Source organism: Antechinus flavipes, chromosome 2, assembly GCF_016432865.1.
Source record: "Antechinus flavipes isolate AdamAnt ecotype Samford, QLD, Australia chromosome 2, AdamAnt_v2, whole genome shotgun sequence".
NCBI classification, from domain to species: domain Eukaryota; kingdom Metazoa; phylum Chordata; class Mammalia; order Dasyuromorphia; family Dasyuridae; genus Antechinus; species Antechinus flavipes.
Genome location: NC_067399.1, coordinates 256,784,913 through 256,806,117, shown reverse-complemented (window position 1 = coordinate 256,806,117; position 21,205 = coordinate 256,784,913). Strand labels below are relative to the sequence as shown.

The 21,205-nt window shown below is 40.4% G+C and overlaps 1 protein-coding gene across 8 annotated transcripts in view; it reads left to right on the top strand.

Moving 5' to 3' along the window:
• Positions 1-21,205, top strand: part of LOC127549047 (uridine-cytidine kinase-like 1) — a 67,388-nt gene that overhangs the window by 30,282 nt on the left and 15,901 nt on the right. For 3 of the 8 annotated variants that reach the window (XM_051976812.1, XM_051976813.1, XM_051976814.1), the window contains exons 17-18: positions 20,125-20,312; positions 20,866-20,972. In XM_051976812.1, coding sequence (XP_051832772.1) covers positions 20,125-20,312; positions 20,866-20,972 — 295 coding nt within the window. Of the gene's footprint in view, positions 1-2,860; positions 3,620-13,708; positions 14,694-20,124; positions 20,313-20,865; positions 20,973-21,205 lie in introns of those variants that run through there. The other 5 variants (XM_051976817.1, XM_051976818.1, XM_051976816.1 and 2 more) reach the window with 4 other exon arrangements.

The window sequence follows — 21,205 nt, the reverse complement described above, 5'->3', positions numbered from 1 at the left end:
GCCGGCCTGTCCCAGCCCATTAGAGCATCCTCTCCCTTTGGGCTTCGTTTGGTTTTTATGCCCGTTCTTAGACATAAGTGCATTTTGGAAAAAAAAAGTTTCAATTTATCCCTTGTAACCACATATATACATATATATTATATCTACAAAGTGTTTATTTGCGAGAGGCGTTTTAACGGCGACCTACCCGAGGCTGAGCGCTCCCTCCCCCCCCCCCCCAAGTGTGATGATCTGTGCCCTCCTTAATCACCTGTGAGCACGGGGTGAAAGTTGGTAAGGGCCCCGAGCCGGAGGGTACAGTGCTGTAAAGCCCGGGGCCAGCGAGGACCGGGCTAGAAGCCGATTCCTGTATGTATGAAAACGACCGTATCAGATAAATGTTTATTGATTCTTTTTCATGACTTGGGTACGAGTGAGTTTGTTGTGTAGATAGAGGGAGGGTCCCAAGTGGGCATCGAGACACGCACACCTTCTTGACCAACTAGGACTGAGGAAGACTGGCTCCAGAGACTGAAGCACCTCCTCTGGAGATGTGAGTTTGAGAAGGGGAAGGAAGTCCAATGCAGCTTCCAGAATGGTTCCCCAGCACTTAACTTGGCTTCCCATTCCCAAGGACCCAGAATTCTCTGGGAAAACAAAAATACTATAGACAAATAAATCCTGCCTTTAAGGACCTTACTGTGAGGGGCTGTCTCAGATGAAGCTTTTTTCTTGGTCATCCCTCCTCCCAACTCCCCTACTTGGATGGTACACTATTCTATATCACATACTGCTTTGTTTTGCAACCCTGATACATTTACTATATGTGTATTCTGGTCTTATCCCCTTTCTAACAGATAAGAATTTTGTTTTCCCCTCCCTTCCCTATTCCCTACCATTGCCTTTGCATTGTTTTTTGGAGGTAGAAGAAGCTTAATATTTCTTAAGTGAATGAATAAATGGGGACACACTAACTATGATGCATATAGGTTAGAGAATGATTAAGTGCATACTTAAGGTTAAAATTGTTTTAAAGAGATTGAAGGAGAAAAGGATCATAACTGGGTAGCTGAGGGAAGGCTTTGGTAGTCATCTCAATGGTATCTTAAGGAAAAAGAATAAGTCCCTCAGAAATGTAGATAAAAGACTTTTTGATATAGATGTAATGCAAAAAATGACATAATAGGCATATATGAAGTGTCTCTCTTGTGTAAAATACTGCACTAGGTGCTAGGGGTACCAAAATACACACTGGATACCCACCCAGCTCTCAAAAAGTTTACATTCTAGTAATAAGAAATAACATTTACAATTTATAAAGCACCTTATATTTGATCCTCACAATAACTATGAAGTAGGTACTACAGGTACTATTGTAGCCACTTGACAGGTAAAAAGCCACAAAGATTAATTTTTTCCATGGATATTGTCAGAGATGGGATTTAAATCCAAGTCTCTCCTTACTCAAGTCCAAGGCTTTCAAATACATCACACAACCTTTCAGTTAAGTTTAAGATCTTTTGTGTTAAAAGAATGATATTTTTGGTGGCCATATATGGCAGGAACTTGGAAACATGGAAATTTAGAATTTAGAAATCATCTGCATAAAAAAGATGTTGGAAAGCTCTGGATAATAATGAAATGGTAGAGTTTAAAGAAAGCAGAGAAAATTCGAGGATATTGATGTTTAAGGGATGGGAGAATGAGGAATCTGTAAAAGAGACAAGCAGTCAGAGAAGTAACAGATCCATAAGAGTGTAATATCACCCAAACCAAAGCAAAATGACAGTGATTCCCCTAGAATCATTTTTGTAGAATGGTGGGGATAGAAACTAGTTTACAAAAAGCTGAAATAAGGATATAGACTAAAATTGTGTGAAGGAAAGAAGATAGAAGTTGAAAGGATTACTTGGGGAGGGAGCGAAGACCTAAGTAAGTTTTGCTGGCTGAGAAGGAAGCCCAGGAAAAGGAATATTGAAAATGCAAGAGAGGGAATGATCTCAATACCAGTTTGGCTAGAATGCTGTATACAATATGTAAGGGAGAGCAAGTTGCAAAAATAAGATGTTGCAGGGTTATACAAGGCTTTGAATGCTAGAATAATTTTGTCCCGTGTCAATGAAGAACCACAGGTTTTGAGCCAGTTGTCACAAGAACTTTTCATTTTTGAGGGTTCCTTTGCATCAGGTTCAATCCTTCATTACTTAGAGCTCTGGGAACAGACAGGTTTAGGAAGACGGTAATATACAGAAACCGGTTCCTGCCTACTATATGCTTTCGAGCAAAATTTCCAGCAAAATTCTGGAAACTGACCAAAACCTGGCCCTCAGCCAGTATTCCTCAATCACCCCAAATTCGCCTCGAACCACATCAGTCTCAGTCCCCCTTTCTGCCCCAGTCACACTCAACTCGAAATTCCTAAGTCCCACCTAAAGCCACTGGGCTTGCTTGAAAGTTCGTTTAACCATAGTAAAGGGTTAGTGGAAGAAGTATGCAAAGTTCCAGAATTCAGTCTCTGTACTAACATTCCTTTCAGGAAGGGGGTAGTGGGCACAAGACAAGTCTGGAGAAGTGAGGTATTGAAACTAATTCTGGAGCTTCATCGGGGCAATCCGGGCATCTGCTTCTTACCGGATTCCTTGGTCACCACTGGAAAACTTCCCACATTCCACTTAGCTACTCAGCCTAGTGCTCTGCATGCAGAAGATCGACATGGGAAATGGGGGAAAATGGGGGGAAGAAGAGAGTGAGCAGTCGATCATGTCACCCAAGATGAGTCCTGGGTAGAAAATACTTAAACTTCCTCTGAAAGTATCTCATTGAACAACGACTTCGATTAAAGTTTTTTTTTTTTTTTTTTTTTTAAACCACGTGCACATTTGTACTAGGTACTGGTGACGGAGGGGGGTTTTAAAAATGGAAAAAAAAAATCACAGTTTCTGTTCTCAAGGTGGACTGAGGTACCTACTTTCTGATAGCAGTAGGGGTTGAGGTGATAGGTAAGTGCTTGAATGAAATGACATAAGGATAACTTACAATACAAGACAAGGTGTAATAAGGTTAAAGAGAGATCCAGACAACATACTCAGCGACAATCTGAGGAAGGAGAGAATAAAAGCGGGGTGATCAGCAAAACTTCCTGGAACTGCAGCTCAACGAGGGCGTAGTAATCTAGTGCAAGGGGAATTGTGCAGAATAAGTTCCCAGCCTATCGCACGTGTCCGTAAGGTTGGCGTCTAGAGAAATCCCCAATCAAGGATCTAATCGCCTCCAGCAAAGACTACCGCTCCCAGGATGCACTGGAGGCCCTACCACATAGCCCCAGTGGACTTGTAGTTCTCACTGTACCCGCTCGCCAAAATCAAGGCGAGATTGCAGAACCACAACTCCCAGAAGTCCTTGTGGGAGCGCTTCTCTCCATACTGTTGCCGCCACCTCCTCCTAGTCTGTCTGTGTCCACCTCCTCCCAGTTCCGACCCGGGACTTCGGCCCCTTCCGAATCTGGAGGTGCAATGGCGACGGCGCTGACGCTGGCCCTCTCGGCCGCCGCCGCCTCTCCGTCACCAACCACGGAGGGAGCTCCCCCGGGACTAGATGAGCAGGAAGATGGGGCGGAGAGCGAGGCGCGGTGCGAAGCCAGGTAACGAGGGCGGGGGCAGAGGCAAGGAGCGCGCGGAGCTAAGGCCCTCGAGCGCAGGAGCGCGAGCCTGCTGGGCTGGCATACCCAGAGCTTGGCGCCCGGGAGGGGGCGCCCTACCTCGGTCAGAGCTCCGGCCCAGGAGCTGCGGAGGAGTCCCTCCTCAGCCTCCTGCTGCACGTGTTCTTCGTGGCCCTTCCTTTCCATGAGCACCACAGTGTTCCAGGAGAAAATTCGGGGGAGGGAAGAATGAAGCTGGCAGCGGCTTAAGGGAGCTGCTTCCCTCCTTCTCCATCTGCCCCTCCCCACACCCCGCCCCTTGAGTATACTTTCTCCTTCCTGTTCTCCTTCTGCCCCCCCCCCTCCTTTTTGCCCTCTCTTTTCTCTCGTACAAATACCTTCCTGCCCTACCCTTCTCTTTTCTGCTTCCCGCCCCAGAGACATGTCTAATTCACCTTTCCTCACTTCACCTGCTTCCCTCCCCCCATAGCTCCCTGAAGTCCCTCCACACCTAGATACTGCTCCACACTCGAATTCTAGGGATCCTTAACCTGAGCTCCCTTGTAAGAGTCCATAGATAGCTTTCTGAGGATCCTTGAACTTAGGAAGGGGGGAGGGAGGATTACATCTTTCTGTTCACTAACTGCAACTGAAATTTCTAATTTCAATTATTAATGTAGACACAAATAATGTAGAAATTCTGAGAGGGGGGTCTACAGACTTCATCAAATTGCCAAAGGGGACAATTACACATAAAAAAGATTGTTAACCCCCAGCTGTTATACCCATCTTCTGGTTTCCCTCCACTTCCGGGGTTACTCACGTGGTCTGACTAGAGCAGGATCTTTTAGGGTCTGGACCTCCTAGAAGTCTCACCTTATACTTGTCCCTTTTTAACTCCCTCCGTCAGCTGCTCACTGGGGCTTTCTTCCACCGTGCAGCTATTATCTATTATTTGTATCTAGATTCTCTCTAGCTCCCTTTAAACTTCATGCATGCTAAAGGTTGCTTTCCTCAGAATTGTGTATGCTCATCCAGCTCCATCTCTAAGTGGACTGAGGAAACATTTTTGTCAAGTATATGGTCTGGGGTTCTCGGTTCATAATTTCCATAACACCTGCCCAGTTCCTATGCCAATCTTTCTAAACATCAGGCTGTGTTTCTTTGCTTGCAATTCATTATTTGAGTTTCTAAATTCTGAGAAAGTTCCATTTGAATGAGTATCATAGATGCCAGTATTATTAACCTATAACTTTTTTACAACTGATCATTTCAATGTAAGAATTCAAAAATATTCATTTGAAATACAGGCCAGATTTCCTTAATCCTTAGGCAGCACTTCAAGAACAGGTAAGGGATCGAGATGCCCGTCTTCAGCTGTCCGAAGTGCTGTCATATGGGAAAAATTACTGGCCAGAAGCAAAAAAGGAGGAAAAAATGATAGATTTTATAGAGTCAGTTTTAAGGTTCCTAAAAGCTTCAAAAACAAAGTTGAACAAATGTGGAAGTGATGCGGGTTGTGGTCCCTTTAAGAAAGTAGAATGATTTATTTCTTTCTGATTCCCAACCCCTCCTAACAGTGGATTGTCAATCCAGGAAGCTAGGACCTTTGATTCACAAATCCTGGTCTCTTTGAATTCCAATAGAAGATCCGGACCTATCCCAGCCCCCACCCGGAACTGAGCCAACTTGGGCTCTCCCAGCCCCCCATTCTAATGATCTGCTCAGGTTTCCCAACCCCCACCAAGCAAACTCAACCCCCCACTGAAAACCAACTTGGGACTCCACCCACGGGCCCCTTTAACTGAATCTCGCATAAAAGAGTCAAGCTGGAACCCTCTTTGCAGAGGGTCGAAACATGCTGCACCCCAAGGACCCTCTGTCCGCAGGAATCCTGTTTCCGGTGTCCTCTTAGCTCTACTGTCACCTATTTCCTTAACTATACTTTAACCTTACTTCCAAACCCCATAATAAACCTCTTTTGTCAACCTAGCTTTTCGGACCAGTAATTCCTTACAGGGGACTCTTTGATCGGCTTCTAGACCTCATTTAACTCCATATCCTTGTGCCTAATCCAAAGGGGTTGGGGGGGGTGCTATTTGGCTCCCTGTACCCCGAATCTGCCACTAGACCTCAAACCCTAATTTCATTTAGATACCCCATATCTAGACCTCATCAGAAGCATATGTTTAAGTAAAGCTTTTTAATTTTTAAAAAAACTGACTACTGTGAAGAATGTTATTGGGGCAGTCTTGGGAGGGAAATTCTGTTCAGTTTTGGGTTAGACTAGATGATTTCTTATGACTCCTCTATCTCTGGGATTCTTTGAATTAAAATACAGAATGAAAAGTGCTCTTTGTTTTCTATGTTGCTATAAGAAATCAAACTATATGTTCCTGGTTGTGGTAGTTTTTGTGTGTGTGTTGAATCCTGCTTAGTAGAGACTGAAGACCAATCACTGGATGATAATCTTATTGAATCCTTCTATATTAGGGATTTTAAATGACGCACCTAATGGAGACACCTTCCTTTTCTTGTGCCTCTCCAGTTCAAATTTCTGAGGAATAATTTCACAACACTTAAGAATGTCATTTTTTTTGAGAGAGGTAGTAGAAATTGTAATTTAAGCAGTTTATTTTCAGAGAGTGGAACAATAGAAAGCCACAAAACCCACTATTCAAACTAGATTGAGTGTGTGAATTTTAAGGCCATCTTTGGTTGGTTGGGTGTTTTGTGAACATTCATAACATTGTCATATTTAAAGATGAAAAAATGTGCTTCATTTTCATTGAGTAGTAAAAATCCAGAATCAGGAAAGAGTTATAATACTTTTAGTGTTTTTAAGTATATTTAGAAATGAATGAATGAATGAAGTGACATTTACTGTCATATTATGTGGCAGGCACTGTGAAGCACTGCTTATACAGGTGTAGAAAAGAGACTCACCTCATCCTCAAAAAACTTTTATGTAATTTTCAGCCCTATCCAACTCTTTATGACTCCATTTGGGGTTTTCTTGGAGAAGATCCTGGAGTGGCATTTCCTTCTCCAGATCATTGTATAGATAATGAAACTGAAGCAAACAGGATTAAGTGACTTCCCCATGGTCACATGTCTCCTAGCTTTTTGAAACCAGATTTGAATTCAGAAAGACTCATCTTCTTGACTTCAAAGCTAAACTTTATCTACTTAGCTGCCTCATCCTCCAAAAGCATACCTTCTAATTGGGGATAAGAATACATTGTCTAAGTAGAGATTTTTTGTTTTGGGAAATGACTGGGATGGTGATTGAAGCCAGAGGGCAGTTGATGACATCTCTTTTCTAGAAGCAGTTTTAGTATTGATTTGTTGTTTTCAGAATAAGAACTAGAAAAGGGGAAAGAGTACATACCCTTTGGTGGAGGCGGAAAATGGCTGGGAAAAATTACAGACTGGCATTTGGGACAATGTGAGGGAACCTTCACTGATCAAGAAAGTATGTAGCCCCAGGCAGGAAGTGGTTTAGCTCTTCAAAGGCAAGGTCTCGCAGAGGCTGAGGTTGAATGGAGATGTGACAGAAAACTGGAAGAAAGCATTTTCTATTTGGATTTTGGTCCTTTCTTTCAGAGATGACATGTAAGCATGCTGATACTTAGAGCCTGGGGCTCTGGCTTTGGAACTTGAGGGTTAAAGTCAATTGTTTTGTTGTGCAATGAGAAATGAATCTGTTGTGTCTGTGTATGTATGGATCCTCTTAGGGCTCCAGCAAGTTTGTCATCTAGGGTAGGGCTTTCTGAGAAAACATTCACTACAGTCTATGGAAGTTTGGGTGCCACTTTGCAGTTTTTAATTTAACTTCGTGGATTTCTGCCACCAGAGGGAGCAATTTGCCATCCCTTTGCAGATTCCTTAAAAGTATCTAAGAACTGCTTATTCAAGACTTGGTAAATTTCAGAGCAGAAAATTTTGGTTTGGAGAAGAAAAGTATGTTTAATTCCAAGACCCATAAAAGAGACTTACTAATACCAAAAATACTTCATTATACCATGAGGTATTAAGAAAACATCATCTGCCAAAACACCATAAAGTACTTAATGCTTTTATTGGCCAAATCAACAAAAGAAATTTGAAAAAAAGAGACAAGAGAAAAAGAAAAACCTAGATCATTGCCCCTTCCCTTGCTTGTCATTTCAGGGAAAAGAAACCCAGTGCTTGTTCTGTTAAGTCTTCCAGAGACTGAGTGTGATTTGTCTCTCCCTTGGGGTCCTGAGTCTAGACTCAGTCTGTGGATCTTCTTAATTGGCAGGTTGGAAAAGGGGAAGGGAGAAGGAAAACTGGGGGGAGAAGGAAGAGGGAACAGGGGCAACAGTTCTTTCAATACTGCTTGTGCATTTATTTCACTTTTAATTTCTTCATAATGCCATAGCTTTGTTGAGTATAGAGATGGGAAACATGAGCCATTTGTTGCATACGTTGAGATATTTGGCTATCCCTTTATGGGGTCCTGAATACTAACTATATTGCTGAAATAAAAATAGGCACTGGTCCTGTGATTTCATTGATAAAGGGAACTTTAGAGAAAAAAACTCCTATTTATTTGGGAAGGAGGCCCTTTTTTTTTTTTTTTTTTTTTTTGTCATTTCAGGTCTTAGAGAACTGATTGGAGCATTGAAAGCTTAAATGATTTGCCTCAGATGTGTTAGGGGCAGGACTTGAATCCAAGTCTTCCTGGCAGCTACACTGCTTGTCATTTTACATAATTGAACAGAAGTATATTAGTCAGTATTTAAAAGAAAAAACTGTATTTCGTGAATGAGTAAAAGTTAATGGCCTTCTTTATATGTGGATTTCGATTCAGAAAGAGATAGTGGGGGCTGCTGGATGGGGCAACTAGGTGATGAAGTGGATGGAGCACCAGTTTTGAAATCAGGAGAACCTGAGTTCAAATGTAACCTCAGGTACATATTACTTCATCCCAATTACCTCAAAAGAAAGAAAAGTGGTGGTAGAGAGGGTGACTTAGAGAACTCACTGTTGAGTCCAAAAGATATATGTTTAAGTCCTGCTTCTAATACTTAGGACTGTGTGACCCTGAAAAAATCCCTTAACCCTCTTAGTATCTCCAGGTGACTAAGCCTAAACTCCAAGAATAGAGGGAATTTCCTCATTGGGATTTCTTTACTGCCATGAAAATTCAAGTCAATTTAAAAGAAAAGAAAAGAGAAGGAAGGAAGGAAGAGTAGAAGGAGAGGAGAGAGGGAGAGAAAAGTTATGGAAGGGTTTTTTTTTTAAATTAAATAAGTTCAAAATCTGGTCCATTACATGGCTATTATTATTGTTGTTAATAATAATGACAACAATAAATGTATGTACCACTTTAAGTTTTACAAACCATTCTGTTTCACTTTTTTTGGGAGACTTTTCTGAGAAAAGCATTCCCTGGGATTCCTCATAGAGCCTACTAGGAATTACAAGTGATAAAGAAGAAAATTTACTTAAAAATAAAATATAAAATATACCATAACTGTATATTATTATTATATAGTTACTATATTATACATATTGTATATAAACATAGTATATATACATGTAAATACAGTAAATACACATGTAAAGCATACACTCTGTCACCTTTCTATTCTATCTTTTCCCTATCCCCATCCATCCCAACCATTTTCTACCTTGAAAAAGTCTCTTTGCAGAAATTTCAGGAGTGAAGTATATCCATCTTTCATCAGTTCAGGGGAAATCCTGAGAGTTGGGGATCCAAAAGGACAGTGAAATGGATATCTAAGGAATTAGGCTGGGAGTTAGGGATGCCGTGACCCCTGATGCTACAGTTATCTTAATTCAGTGTTTGTGAATGGGTCACTAAAACAAAAATCGGTTTCAAGAGAAATGGAGAAAATTCTTTTAAAATTGGTTATTTTCTTTCCACCTATCCCTCCCCACTTCTCTTAGAACTCTTCATCTCCCCTATGACTTTCTGCCCTTCCATTCCTCTGAGCTCTTCCAAACCATCACTCCTACAATAGCTTTCCTTTCCAATTTTATTGTGGTCCTCATTCTAGAATTTTTCATTTCTTTGTCCTTGCCGAGCCTTAACCCTGATTTCTTCATTTCTATTGTGCTGCTAACCAGCATTAGAGGTGATAGCACAAATGTGCTAACTAGATCCACCACAAATTTAGGTTAATTAATTTCAACTAGGCTCTCACTACTGTAGGGCAGTCTTTTATTTTGATTTCTATTATACTTTTATACTTCCCTAATTGTCTTTCGCTCTCCACAGCCCTGATAGTATATTCAAATCTCTTTGCTTAAAGCCTTCTATATCACCCCTTCCACTTAGCAAAGGATTTTACTTCATGCTTTTACTGAATAAATAGACATTTCTTCTTGAGCTTTCTCTTCCCTTGTTTTATAAATTACACTTCCTAGAGAGTCCCAGTTCTGTTTTTCTTTGGTCCAATCTCTTTCAAACAGATGGCCCTTGTTATAAGACCAGGATATCCACTTCTGCTCTTTATTCCGTCTATTGCCACAGTTTATCTTTTCCTTTCATAGGTATTGGTATTATTTGTCTTTATTTCCTCTCTTATTAACTTTTCAACTTATTCCAGTCTACCTCTGTCTTTCTTCCTCCTTTTCCTCTCCTCCTCCTCCTCCTCCTCTGTCATATAGCTAGGAAGTGTTAAGTGTCTAAGACCAGATTTGAACTCAAGTCCTCCTGACTTCAGGGCTGGTGCTCTATCTACTGCACCACCTAGCTGCCCTTCATTGGATTTTCTCAAATCATCTTTTGACCTCTTTGCAGCTCTTGACACTGTTGTCCAACTTCGACTCCTGTTTGAAGTCCTTTCTGGGTTATTGTGACATTTTGATCTTGATTGTCCTCCCTATCTAGCCATTCTCTAGCTTTCTTGTTGGATCATGTCCTGCCCCGTACACTGAATGTCCCCCAAGATTTCATCCTGGGCTGTTTCCTTTTCTCTCTCCACATTCTCTTCATGATTTTATCAGCTCTCATGAATTCAATTATCATTTCTGTTCTGGAAATTTAACACATATACATATAGATCCATGTGCAATGCTATCTATATTTTTATATGTCAGTATACCTACGTATAACTCTATATATCTATCTCTATGTATTTCCAGCCTTACAATTTTAATTTTTCCTGAGCTTCAATCTCACATCACCAGATACTTATTGAACAACTCCAACTAGATGTCCTATAGGTATCTCAAATTTATCTTCTCAAAATGGAACTCATTTCCTTCTAAACCCACTCCCCTTCCTAAATTCTCTATTTCTGTTGAGGGAGTCTTTTCAGTCAGGCAGGTTATTCTTGAATTATCCTTATAGACTCTTTGTTCTCACTCATACCTTATTTTCAGTCAGTTCCCCTGACTCTTGGGCATTTTTTGCAGCCATCCCCTTCTCACCATTCATGTAGTTCCTCCCATTAGTCATCACCTCTTGTCTGGACTTTTGAATGCAGTAGCCGCCTAATTGGTCTTCCCTTTCCAATTCCTTTTTCACAGCTGCTAAATTAATGTTCTTAAAGCACAAGCTTGATAAGTCATTCCTCTACTCAAGAAACTCTGGTGGTAAGGATAAGATACAGACTCTTGCCTTTGGCATTTAAAGCCCTCCATAGTCAGGTTCCCACCTGTTTTTTCAGACTGATTTCACGTAATTTTTGTAGAATACATTATGTTCCTGCCAAGCTTTCCTGCTTGCTGTTCCCTACCCACAATGGTCTATTCTTCCCTTGAGCCTCAGTAGTGTGGGCTGGCCATGGTACTCAGAGTGCACCTGCTCACCTCTTTGACTTAGAATCCTTAGTCTCTGCTAGTGTCTTCTCTGAAATGATGTTTCATCTTCTCTTTATGGGTACTTTGTACCTTATGTGGGCCAAACTATTTCCATATTTGTCTTTCCCATTAAATGGGAGCTCTTTGAGGGCAAATAAGGTTTTGGCTTTTGTTTGTATCCCTAGCACTTAACTTTGTACCTAACACTTAAAAAGTGTTTATTTACAGACTGCCTTCATTCAGGGCCTTTGTTTGATGAATTCTTTCTTGCCACCTATCCTTTACTTTATAGGGTTTTAAAAAAAAAATTTCTATATAGGTTGTTTCTACATAAGTTGTTTCCTCTGGTAGAAATGAACCTTCCTAAAGACAGGATTCAGCTTTTCTCTTTTTATTCCCATCAGCTAATTAGTGTCTTAGACATAAATGTGAACTTACAAATAAATATATGTTAAGTAAATGACTGAATGTTTAGGTTATGAAATTTTTTTTGGTAGTAAGTTTAGAGAAAAATCATAGCAAAAAGGAAAAAAAAAACTATGGGAGAGAAAGAAAAAAAAATAGTGAACATAGCATTTGTGGATTTACATTTAGTCTCCTTAGCGGATGGCATTTTCTGTCCAAAGTCTATTGGGATTGCTTTGGTCACTGAACCACGGAGAGGAACCAAGTCTTTCATAATTGATTATTGCATTCTTGCTGTTATTGTGTACAATGTATTCCTGGTTCTGCTTGTTTTACTCAGCAACATCATGTAAACCTTTTCAGGCCTTTCTAAAATCAGCTTGTTCATCATTTTTTATAGAACAATAATATTTCATTACCTTCATATACCACTTGTTTAGCCATTCCCTAGTTGTTGGCCATCTACTCATTTTCCAATTCTTTCACAAAAAGAGCTGCTACAAACATTTTCACACATGTGGGTCCTTTCCCCCCCCTTTATATTTTCCTTGGGATATAGACCTAGTAGTGGTACTGCTGGGTCAAAGGATATGCATAGTTTTATAGCCCTTCAGTAGCTATTCATTGAGTCTAGTAAATTAATCCTGTTGCCACACTTAAATCAAACTCCCAGCTTCATCTTGTCTTGACATATCACTGTCTCCTCGTGAAAGGACACCAGAAGACAGGAATAATAAAAACCCCAGTTCCCTAGTTTCAATTTGTTCTCTAGTCGATAGGAACAAAATACCTTGTGGTTGGGGTTAAGTAATTTACAGAAAATTTAGCTAATAGAAATTCTTTACTACTTATGGAGTTTCAGATCTAAATCTAGATGATACAACAAACATATCTATAGAACATAGTAAATTCAAATACAGAAACAAAGATCTAATATGCACTAAAATATTAATGGAAGCACTTTTCTGGAAACAGAATAAGGAAAGTAGATGCCCATTGATTAGGGAGTGACCGAACAGTGAATTTAATTAAATATTACTGTGCAGTTAGAAGTGATTATGAGGAATTATTTTCATTAAATTCACCAAAAACATAATAAAGAATGTATAAATTAATGCAGAGTAAAATAAGCAGATTAAGTATCCAAAATGACTTCACGGATGTAAATGAAAAAATCACCATAAGGAAGTCTGACTAGAGTCATTGAAAAATCGCTAATAGTCCTGGCCAGTAGACAGTGAAACCTATTTTCCTTCTCTGGACAAAGAGGCAGGGGACCAACCAGGGTGGAATAGTGCTTACAGGCTTGATAATCCACCCTGTTGTTTTGCTATAGTGGGGAGGGGACTGGGGGGAGTTCATTTTGGTACTGGTAAGGCTAATTGCGTAGGGGGATCCAGAAATTATAAAAGCTCCAATAAAAATGACTCATTGAAAGGGGTGTAGAGAATGTTCCTCCTGGCACTTGCTGGAAGCCCATTCTAGCCAGAACCTATTCTGGAGTGCCGAAGACTTGCCAACTCAGGGGTGCAGCCCTCTGGGCCAAGTGCGCTCCACTCCAGGAGAGCTTAGCTGCTGCCTCTAATTTAGCCCTGCAGACTCAGTTCCCTTGGCACCAAGATGGCTGAGGAGAGCAAAACCAGGGAAGGAGAAAAGGAGAGAGAGGGCAGCAGTTATTCTTAGTTGCCACATTGCCCGAGCCTCGAGGATAGAATTTCGTGTTTGTTTATGCCTGGTTAGAGGCACCTTGGAGAGAGGGAGGAGCTGACAGAGTGCTCCTTGATGGGGCACTGCTGGCCGGACTTTGGCTCTCACCGGGTTTTTTTTTTTTTTTTTTTTTTTTGGTTGTTGTTGTTTGTTTTAGGGAAGTGGAAAGCTTCCTGCTGAGGCTGGAGTCAGAGGGAGGGAGGGAGGGAGGGAAGGAGGAGAGAAGGAAGGAGGGGACTGAGCCCTGGGGGTTGATGTTAATCCATTTTGCTTGCCTGGTACTAATGCTGCTCTGCCTGCTCCTGCTTCTGAAGGGTGGAGCAGAGCTTCAGGAAATGGGCAGCCTCACCAGGTGGGATTTAGGCCCCTCCACTCTTCCTGGGAACACCAGGGCTGGCCACTAAATCAGGCCCCTCGGTCTTCGCCCTTTCCTAGAAAATGAGCCTGTCTGCTGGGACTGCTTAAAGGCAGACACCAGAACGTTTCAGAGCAGAGTCTTTGGAGGGTGGTGGTGGGGGGCCCAGAGCAAAACATATTGTAGCCAGGTCACAGCCAGAGGGGCAGCTTTGTGTGGTGCTGCTGGTTTGTTGTTGAGCTGGTTGTTTGTTTTTTTTTTTTAAACCAAAGTCAGTGCTATTAATATCAAGTAATGAACATAATCTCTTAGCTAAGTTATCCTCTTATCCTTTTGGCCTGTGCAGGACATTGAAGTCAGAGCAGCACGTACTGGCTTTTTCCTAACGTGGGTCCTGTTGCCCTTACATCCGGCACATCAGAAACATTGAATTGCACTTTAAAGAAAATTTAAATTTCTACCTTCCTCTGCCATACCAGGTTCCTGAATCATTCCCTCAAGTCTCACCTTTAGAATAGCCAGTCATGGAGGTGCAGCCCAATCAGCTAAGAACTTCTCCAGATTTTTTCTGGAAAACTCATTCCAAGCTCAGAGAACTATAGATCTTGATGAAAGAACCGGGAAATTTAGAAGTAGATTCTCTTGCACCTGACTTAGGAGTCAGACATCAGATAGATACAGTGATATTCAGAGCATCCTGATTGATCCACATCATTGTCCTGGGATTGTTACAAGTTGGGGAATGAGCAGCCCTCCTGGTTACCCCGGGATCAGGATATCAGGGTGCTGGGCCCTTGGAGCTGAAGGCAGGTGAGTTTCAGAATCATTTTATTGTCTTTATTGCTGTTGGCTTCAAAGCAAACCAATTTGAGTGCTGGCCACTAGGATCTGCTGGTATGAATGTATCTATGGAAATCCATAAACAAACAGGCAGCAGCCAGGTAAAGATCTCTGACTCTCCAAGTCAGGAATAGCTTTGTTTTCAGTGCCACTCTTTGTTAATTGTAAATTATTCTTGTAGGTGTTACTGCTTGTTTTGTTTTTGTATATAGTTTCTTTTTCAGGGGCAGAAACATCTTTGCAGAACTGTAAATGAGGGTAAGAAAAGATCCTCTGTCATTTTTTCCACAGAAAGGGAAACTTTCCCCCATGAGTTGATAAGGCCGAGTTTTGTTATCTGAGGACACGAGAAAACTTTGTAACTGATGTGGGGAGGGGAGGAGACAGAAGCCCAGGAAAAATTTGATGGCCAGAATAAATAATAAGATTTTGAAGGTTTGTAAATCTCTGGATAGGAATGGCTCTCTCTCATTTTCTTCAGCCTCATTTTTCCTATTAAATTGTGGAAGCCTGACCAGATTTCAAGTCAGACCACCACCATTCATCTTTACAAAGTATCAAGCTGAACTGCTGTTGGGGCAGTCTTTTAAAGGAAATACAGGATGATAATGAAGATAAGCTCATGAAGACAAGGAAATAAGAGGGACACAGTCACAAAACTTGTGTGGGGAAAAAAAAACCCTCAACAAACAGAAACGCTTAGATTTGGTGGTTGACTTAAAGAATGATTGGTTATCAGATGGGAGATGATTTTTTTTTTTTCCTACTGGATTCTTAGTTCTCAGTTAACTATAAATTAAGTCTTTAAACTGACCACATTAACCAGTGAAATTCAAGCAGATGCCATTCACAAAGGGATGTAATCATTTCCTTGTATTTATTTCAGTGGTAATAATAATAATGGCTTAGTGAAGAAGAGGATAAAAGGAAGACCTTGGTTTGATGCTAAATAGTGTTTCTGAAGTCAGAGACTTTTTTCTCATATTGTAAGGCAGTAACTGGGAGATGCTGAACAAGTCTTTCACCTCCCTGGATCCTCATTTATTAAATGAAGACATTGAGCTTATTTATTTATGAGGCCCTCCCAGACTCTAGACTTGTATGATTCTGTTTCCTGATTTAGAGATTTCAGAGTGGATTCCCCACTTTGTTGATAAACATTGGCATACAAGAGGCTTGGCTGGCAGGGGCTGAACTAGGGCTTGGAGAACACCATGGCAGAATTGCTTAAAGGAATCAAAGATATTTTACTTACAGGAAAAAAAAAAATTGAAGGGGAATTTAAGTTTTTGTTTTTAATTCGTTTTCAGTCATGTCCCATTCTTCCTGATCCCTGTTAAGGTATTCTTGGCAGAGATGTTGGAGTGGTTTGCCATTTCCTTCTCTAGTTTGGTTTTTTTTTTTTGGTTGGCTTGTTTAAACAATTGAGAAATCAAGGCAAACAAAGTTAAGTGACTTACTTAGAATCACACAAGTAGTAGATGTCTGAGATTAGATTTGAACTCTGATCCTCCCAATTCCAGACCCAGACAGGCACTTTATCTGTTGTAACTTGGAGTCATTGGTGGAAGTTTCAGAAGGATAGATTTTTATTTATGTTTTAAAGCTTCCTTCTAATAAAATCTAAAAATGAAATGGACTGCTCTAACAGGTAACAAATTCTCCATCTCTGGAGATCTTCAGACAACTTGGATAACCATTGGTCATTGGGGATTCCTATTTAGATACAGCTTGAGATCTTTGTGCTTTCTTCCAACTCTTTTGTTCTGTGATTTTGTGAAAGGAGATCTGTTATTGATAAAATAGAGGGTTCCACTTGATTTAGTGAAGTATCTTTGGATGTTGGTGCTTCATGTAGCCCCATTCCATGAAAATAAATATGATAGCCACCAAGATATGAATGTTTTTTTATCCCCATCATTTCTATTACCCCATTCACCTTCCCTCAATCAACCCTCCTTTGTAACAGAGAAAAGCAAGTGCACCAAACCAAGCAACACCTGAACTGTCTACATAAGTGCAGTAAAGTTTTGATCTGGGAGTATTTACTATAAATTGATAGAGCCAGCCTGCTTGCCCACAGCAACTAAGTCATTGATCAGTATTGCCAATTACTTAGCTCACCTTTGTCCTGTGTCTGTCCTTTCCTTCTCCTTATCCCATTCACGGGAATAAATTTTATTTTTTTTCTCCTTGTATTTGGTTACAAAACATCTACTCTTTAATCATCTTTGCTTAGAACATCTTTGTTTATGTCCCAGCCTCATCACTGATGTCAGCCCCCCTTTGGGAATGGTGCCTGCTAGTTAATTACTGCCTCACAGACACCAGAGGTTCAACAGAGCAAAATATATTGACTAATTGCTCTGATTTTGCTCATCCATTTTCTCCATGATAGGATTGATAGTTATATTTTTGTTTTTTTCTCTTAAGGAGATGGGGGCAGAGAGCTTTTCTCATCAGATATTATTGATGGATATTTTTTATGGTGCCTAAACTTTGATTTAAATTACCTGTCTTGTCTCTTAGCTCTTAAACCCCCAAATATATGGAAGATGTATAATAAAATGTGATGGCACCTCTTTTTAACTCACCAGTTTCTGAGGAGCCCAGACCCCCACCTAGCTCACTGTTTCTCTTCCTCTGTTCCCAATGGGAGCCTCTGGGAACATTGGCATTTCAAAACAAAAACATCTTGGGCTGTCCTCAGAGACTTATTGAACAGTAGTCCTTAAAACTCACAGCATGAGTCCATCGTCTTCTGGCACTGAGGTCAGAGTCTTATCTGCTCAGCCCAAAGAGGAATTGCTTTCCTAAGTTATGTGTCATTTACTACACAAACATAAGTCTCTAGCAGTTAAATATAAAGCTATTTTGTGTCTGTCACTGAACGAAGTATAGGAGAAAATATCGAACCGACAACTTCCCAGTGAGGGTAAAGGCCTAAAAAGCAAAGTCCTACTTCCAGCTACAGGCAGCGGAGATGATGAGGGAAAAGGGGAAAGAGAGCCCCTCAGACTTCTGAAAAAAACTGAAGAGTAGAGCCAGTTTAACCCTCTTAATAAGAGTCCTTTGTGCGCTGAAGGGGTGAGGCCCTGAGGGGAAAGGATGCTAATAGAATGGAGGAAGATAGGAAGTTCCTTGATCCAGAGTGGTAGGCCCAGTTTAAATGCTCCATTCTGTCCAGGCCTGTGCTACAAAGGGAGGGAAGGAGGGAGGGAACTGCAAAGCTGGTGTTATTCTAGATCAGGATGAATTGCTGATCTTTTTAATTGTTTGGCTTGCAGCTGTGCTTCTCTGACAAGTTCAGAAGGTTAGAGCTAGACTGACTTGTCCATACGCAGGCAGCTGAGGTACTTCTGCTACTTCTTTTCTTGTGGTGGCTCAGTACATAGGCTGCTTTGGTCATAAGCAGTGCCATTATAGTCTGTTCCAAACAGAACCTAACACAGCCCGAGAAAGAAATATCACTGGGTTGTGAAAATAGTGGTAGTAACTTAGCTGGGACCAAGGTTTTTATTCTGTGACTGTTATCATAATGTTCTTACTTGTTTTTTCTGTTGTGGTCATCATAATGCCTGTTGTCCAGTGATGAACAGAAGGCAAGCCAGCTGCTAAGATCAAATCTGAGGAAGTCCATGTGAGGTGACTGTTTTCAAGCAGCTGCAAGGGACCTCTTTAGCTGGCCAACTCTTTACTTCACTTTGTAGATGAGGAAACTGAGGTCCAGCCCAAGGTCACTGTGCTAATCAGGAAGCGAAAGGAAGGACTAGAATTCTGCTCCTCTGTCTTAATGTCCTGTTCTTTCCACTGTGCCAGAGTAAACAAATGTGTGAAAGCCCTTTTGAAAAACTTCAAAAGTCTTATGCAGTATGATTCTCTTTCCCATCCATGAGCTATCTCTATCGCTAGTCATTGTATATCTTTCTAGGAATCAGGATTGTGTATTGGAAAGAGTATTAGACTTAGAGTGAACCTGGAAAATCACTCCAGGCCTCAGTTTCCTTATCTGTAAAATGAGGGCATTAGATTGAATTATCTCTAAGATGCCTCTTTATTTTATTTTTTATAATAACTTTTTATTCTTCCAAATACGTATAGTTTTCAATATTCACCTTTGCAAAACCTTGTGTTCCAAACTTTTCTCCCCGACTTTTCTCCTCCCCTCCAGTATAGGTTGAACATGTACACTTCTAACATATTTCCAAATTCATCATGCTGTACAAGAAAAATCAGATCAAAAGGGGGGGAAAAAAAGAGAGAGAACAAGCAAACAAACAACAACAAAAAATAATAGGTAAAAATACTATGCTTTGGTCCACGTTCAGTCTCTGTAATTTTCTCTGGATATGAATGGCTCCTTCTATCACAAATCTATTGGAATTGCCTTGAATCACCTGAATTGTTGAAAAGAACCAAGTACATCATAGGTGAATCTTACATAATCTTGTTGTTGCTGTGTACAATGTTCTCTTGGTTCTGCTAATCTCACTTAGCATCAGTTCATGTTAGTGTTTCCAGGTTTTCTGAAATCAGCCTGCTCATCATTCCTTATAGAACAATAATATTCCATTATGTTCACATACCAATTCAGCCATTCCCTAACTGATTGGCATCCACTCAGTTTCCAATTCTTTGTCACTTCAAAAAGAGTTGCTACAAACATTTTTGCACACATGGAAGTTCTTTTCCTTTTTAATGATTTCTTTGGGATATAAATCCATCAGATGGATCAAAGGGTATGCACAATTTGACAGCCCTTTGGGCATAATTCCAAATTGTTCTCCAGAATGGTTGGATCAGTTCACAATTCCATCAGTAATGTATTAGTGTCCCAGTTTTCCCACAACCTCTCCAATATTTATCAATATCTTTTCCTGTCACCTTAGCCAATCTGAGAGGTATGAAGTGGTACTTCAGAGATGTTTTAATTTGTGTATCTCTAATCAATAATGATTTAGAGCATTTTTTCATGTGACTAAAAATGGTGCCTCTTTTCTTTAAATCTGTGATTCTAACATATAACTTAAATCTTTTTAGTTCCCAAATATAGTGATAGCTATTCTCATGTCTCTAAACAGGGACCTTAATATCTTATTTCATATGATTTTATGAGCATATCTCTAATAACCTATGACTCAGATTCTTAACTTTAAAATGAATTTACCAAAACTAGATTATTAAATGAAGTTGTAGATAAGAAAAATGGTTAATTAAGGCCATTAAGTATCTTTGAGTTTAGAGAAATGCCAAATGAAATTAGATTGAATAAAAATAGGCAATTAACCTATGTTTGTTTCTTAGAAACTTTCATAAAGTATCACACTGTTGAAAAGAGACTTCCTCCTGCTCCTTTGCAGTGATTCTTCTGAATTCTCCTGCTTTTTTTTCTTGACAACAGCAGTGCTGAGTCTCTAGATAGACTTCTTCCTCCTGTGGGCACAGGCAGATCACCACGGAAACGGACCACTAGCCAGTGTAAATCTGAACCACCCCTGCTACGGACCAGCAAAAGGACAATCTACACAGCTGGGCGGCCCCCCTGGTACAATGAACATGGAACACAGTCAAAGGAAGCTTTTGTTATTGGTAAGTCTCAAATACTTATGGCAAACTTAAAATGGACATTGCTGTGGCCAGATTGTCACAGCTTGGAATTTAAATGTTTGTTGGCCCTGGGTTCTTATGTCTTTGGAAGTTCTATTCTTTCATGAAGACCACCAAATGCCAAGAGCCTTCCATCAGTGTTCTGTTCTGTAGCCATATTGGTAATAGGGAAGCCCTTTGGTAGACTCCAGGAAAGAATTGAGACCCTACGTTTGTTGAAAGTCATATCCAGTTCTGATTTCTGTTTATCTACTCATCCAGACAATATTTGACGTTTTGCTCTCTGATTTTAGAGTCTGTCTGATAAAGGAAACTTATTTCATTCCTGCTTAAGGTCCTCCCCAAAGTAAGAACTGTTGTCTTAGATACTGATTCACTTTATGTTCAGAGGCCTTTTTTTTTAAGAATCATAAAATGGAATTATGTCAGGTCTTCCAAGAGCTGTGCCATTTTTTGGACATTAGAACAGAGGTGAAGATTCAATTAAAGAAATAAAGTTCATTCCTCCCATATAACCTACTCTTCTCCATGACAGGTCTGGGTGGAGGTAGTGCCTCTGGGAAAACCACTGTGGCCAGAATGATTATTGAAGCTCTGGATGTCCCCTGGGTAGTCCTGCTGTCCATGGATTCTTTCTACAAGGTAAGCCATGTTTAACCCCTTCAAATAGGTCTGCTTCCTTGGTAAAGAATCAGAGACATAGGGAACTTGTGATTTACTGCTACTTAACATGATGTTGAGAAAAAGTCTAGGCCCCTGGATAACTAGGAAGAGAAAAATGGCTGTTGCTATATTAAGAACTGGGGCAATAAAGTAATATCACATGAAAAACATGTGGAGGCAGTGGATAGAAGGAAAAAGGAAATCCCATTAAA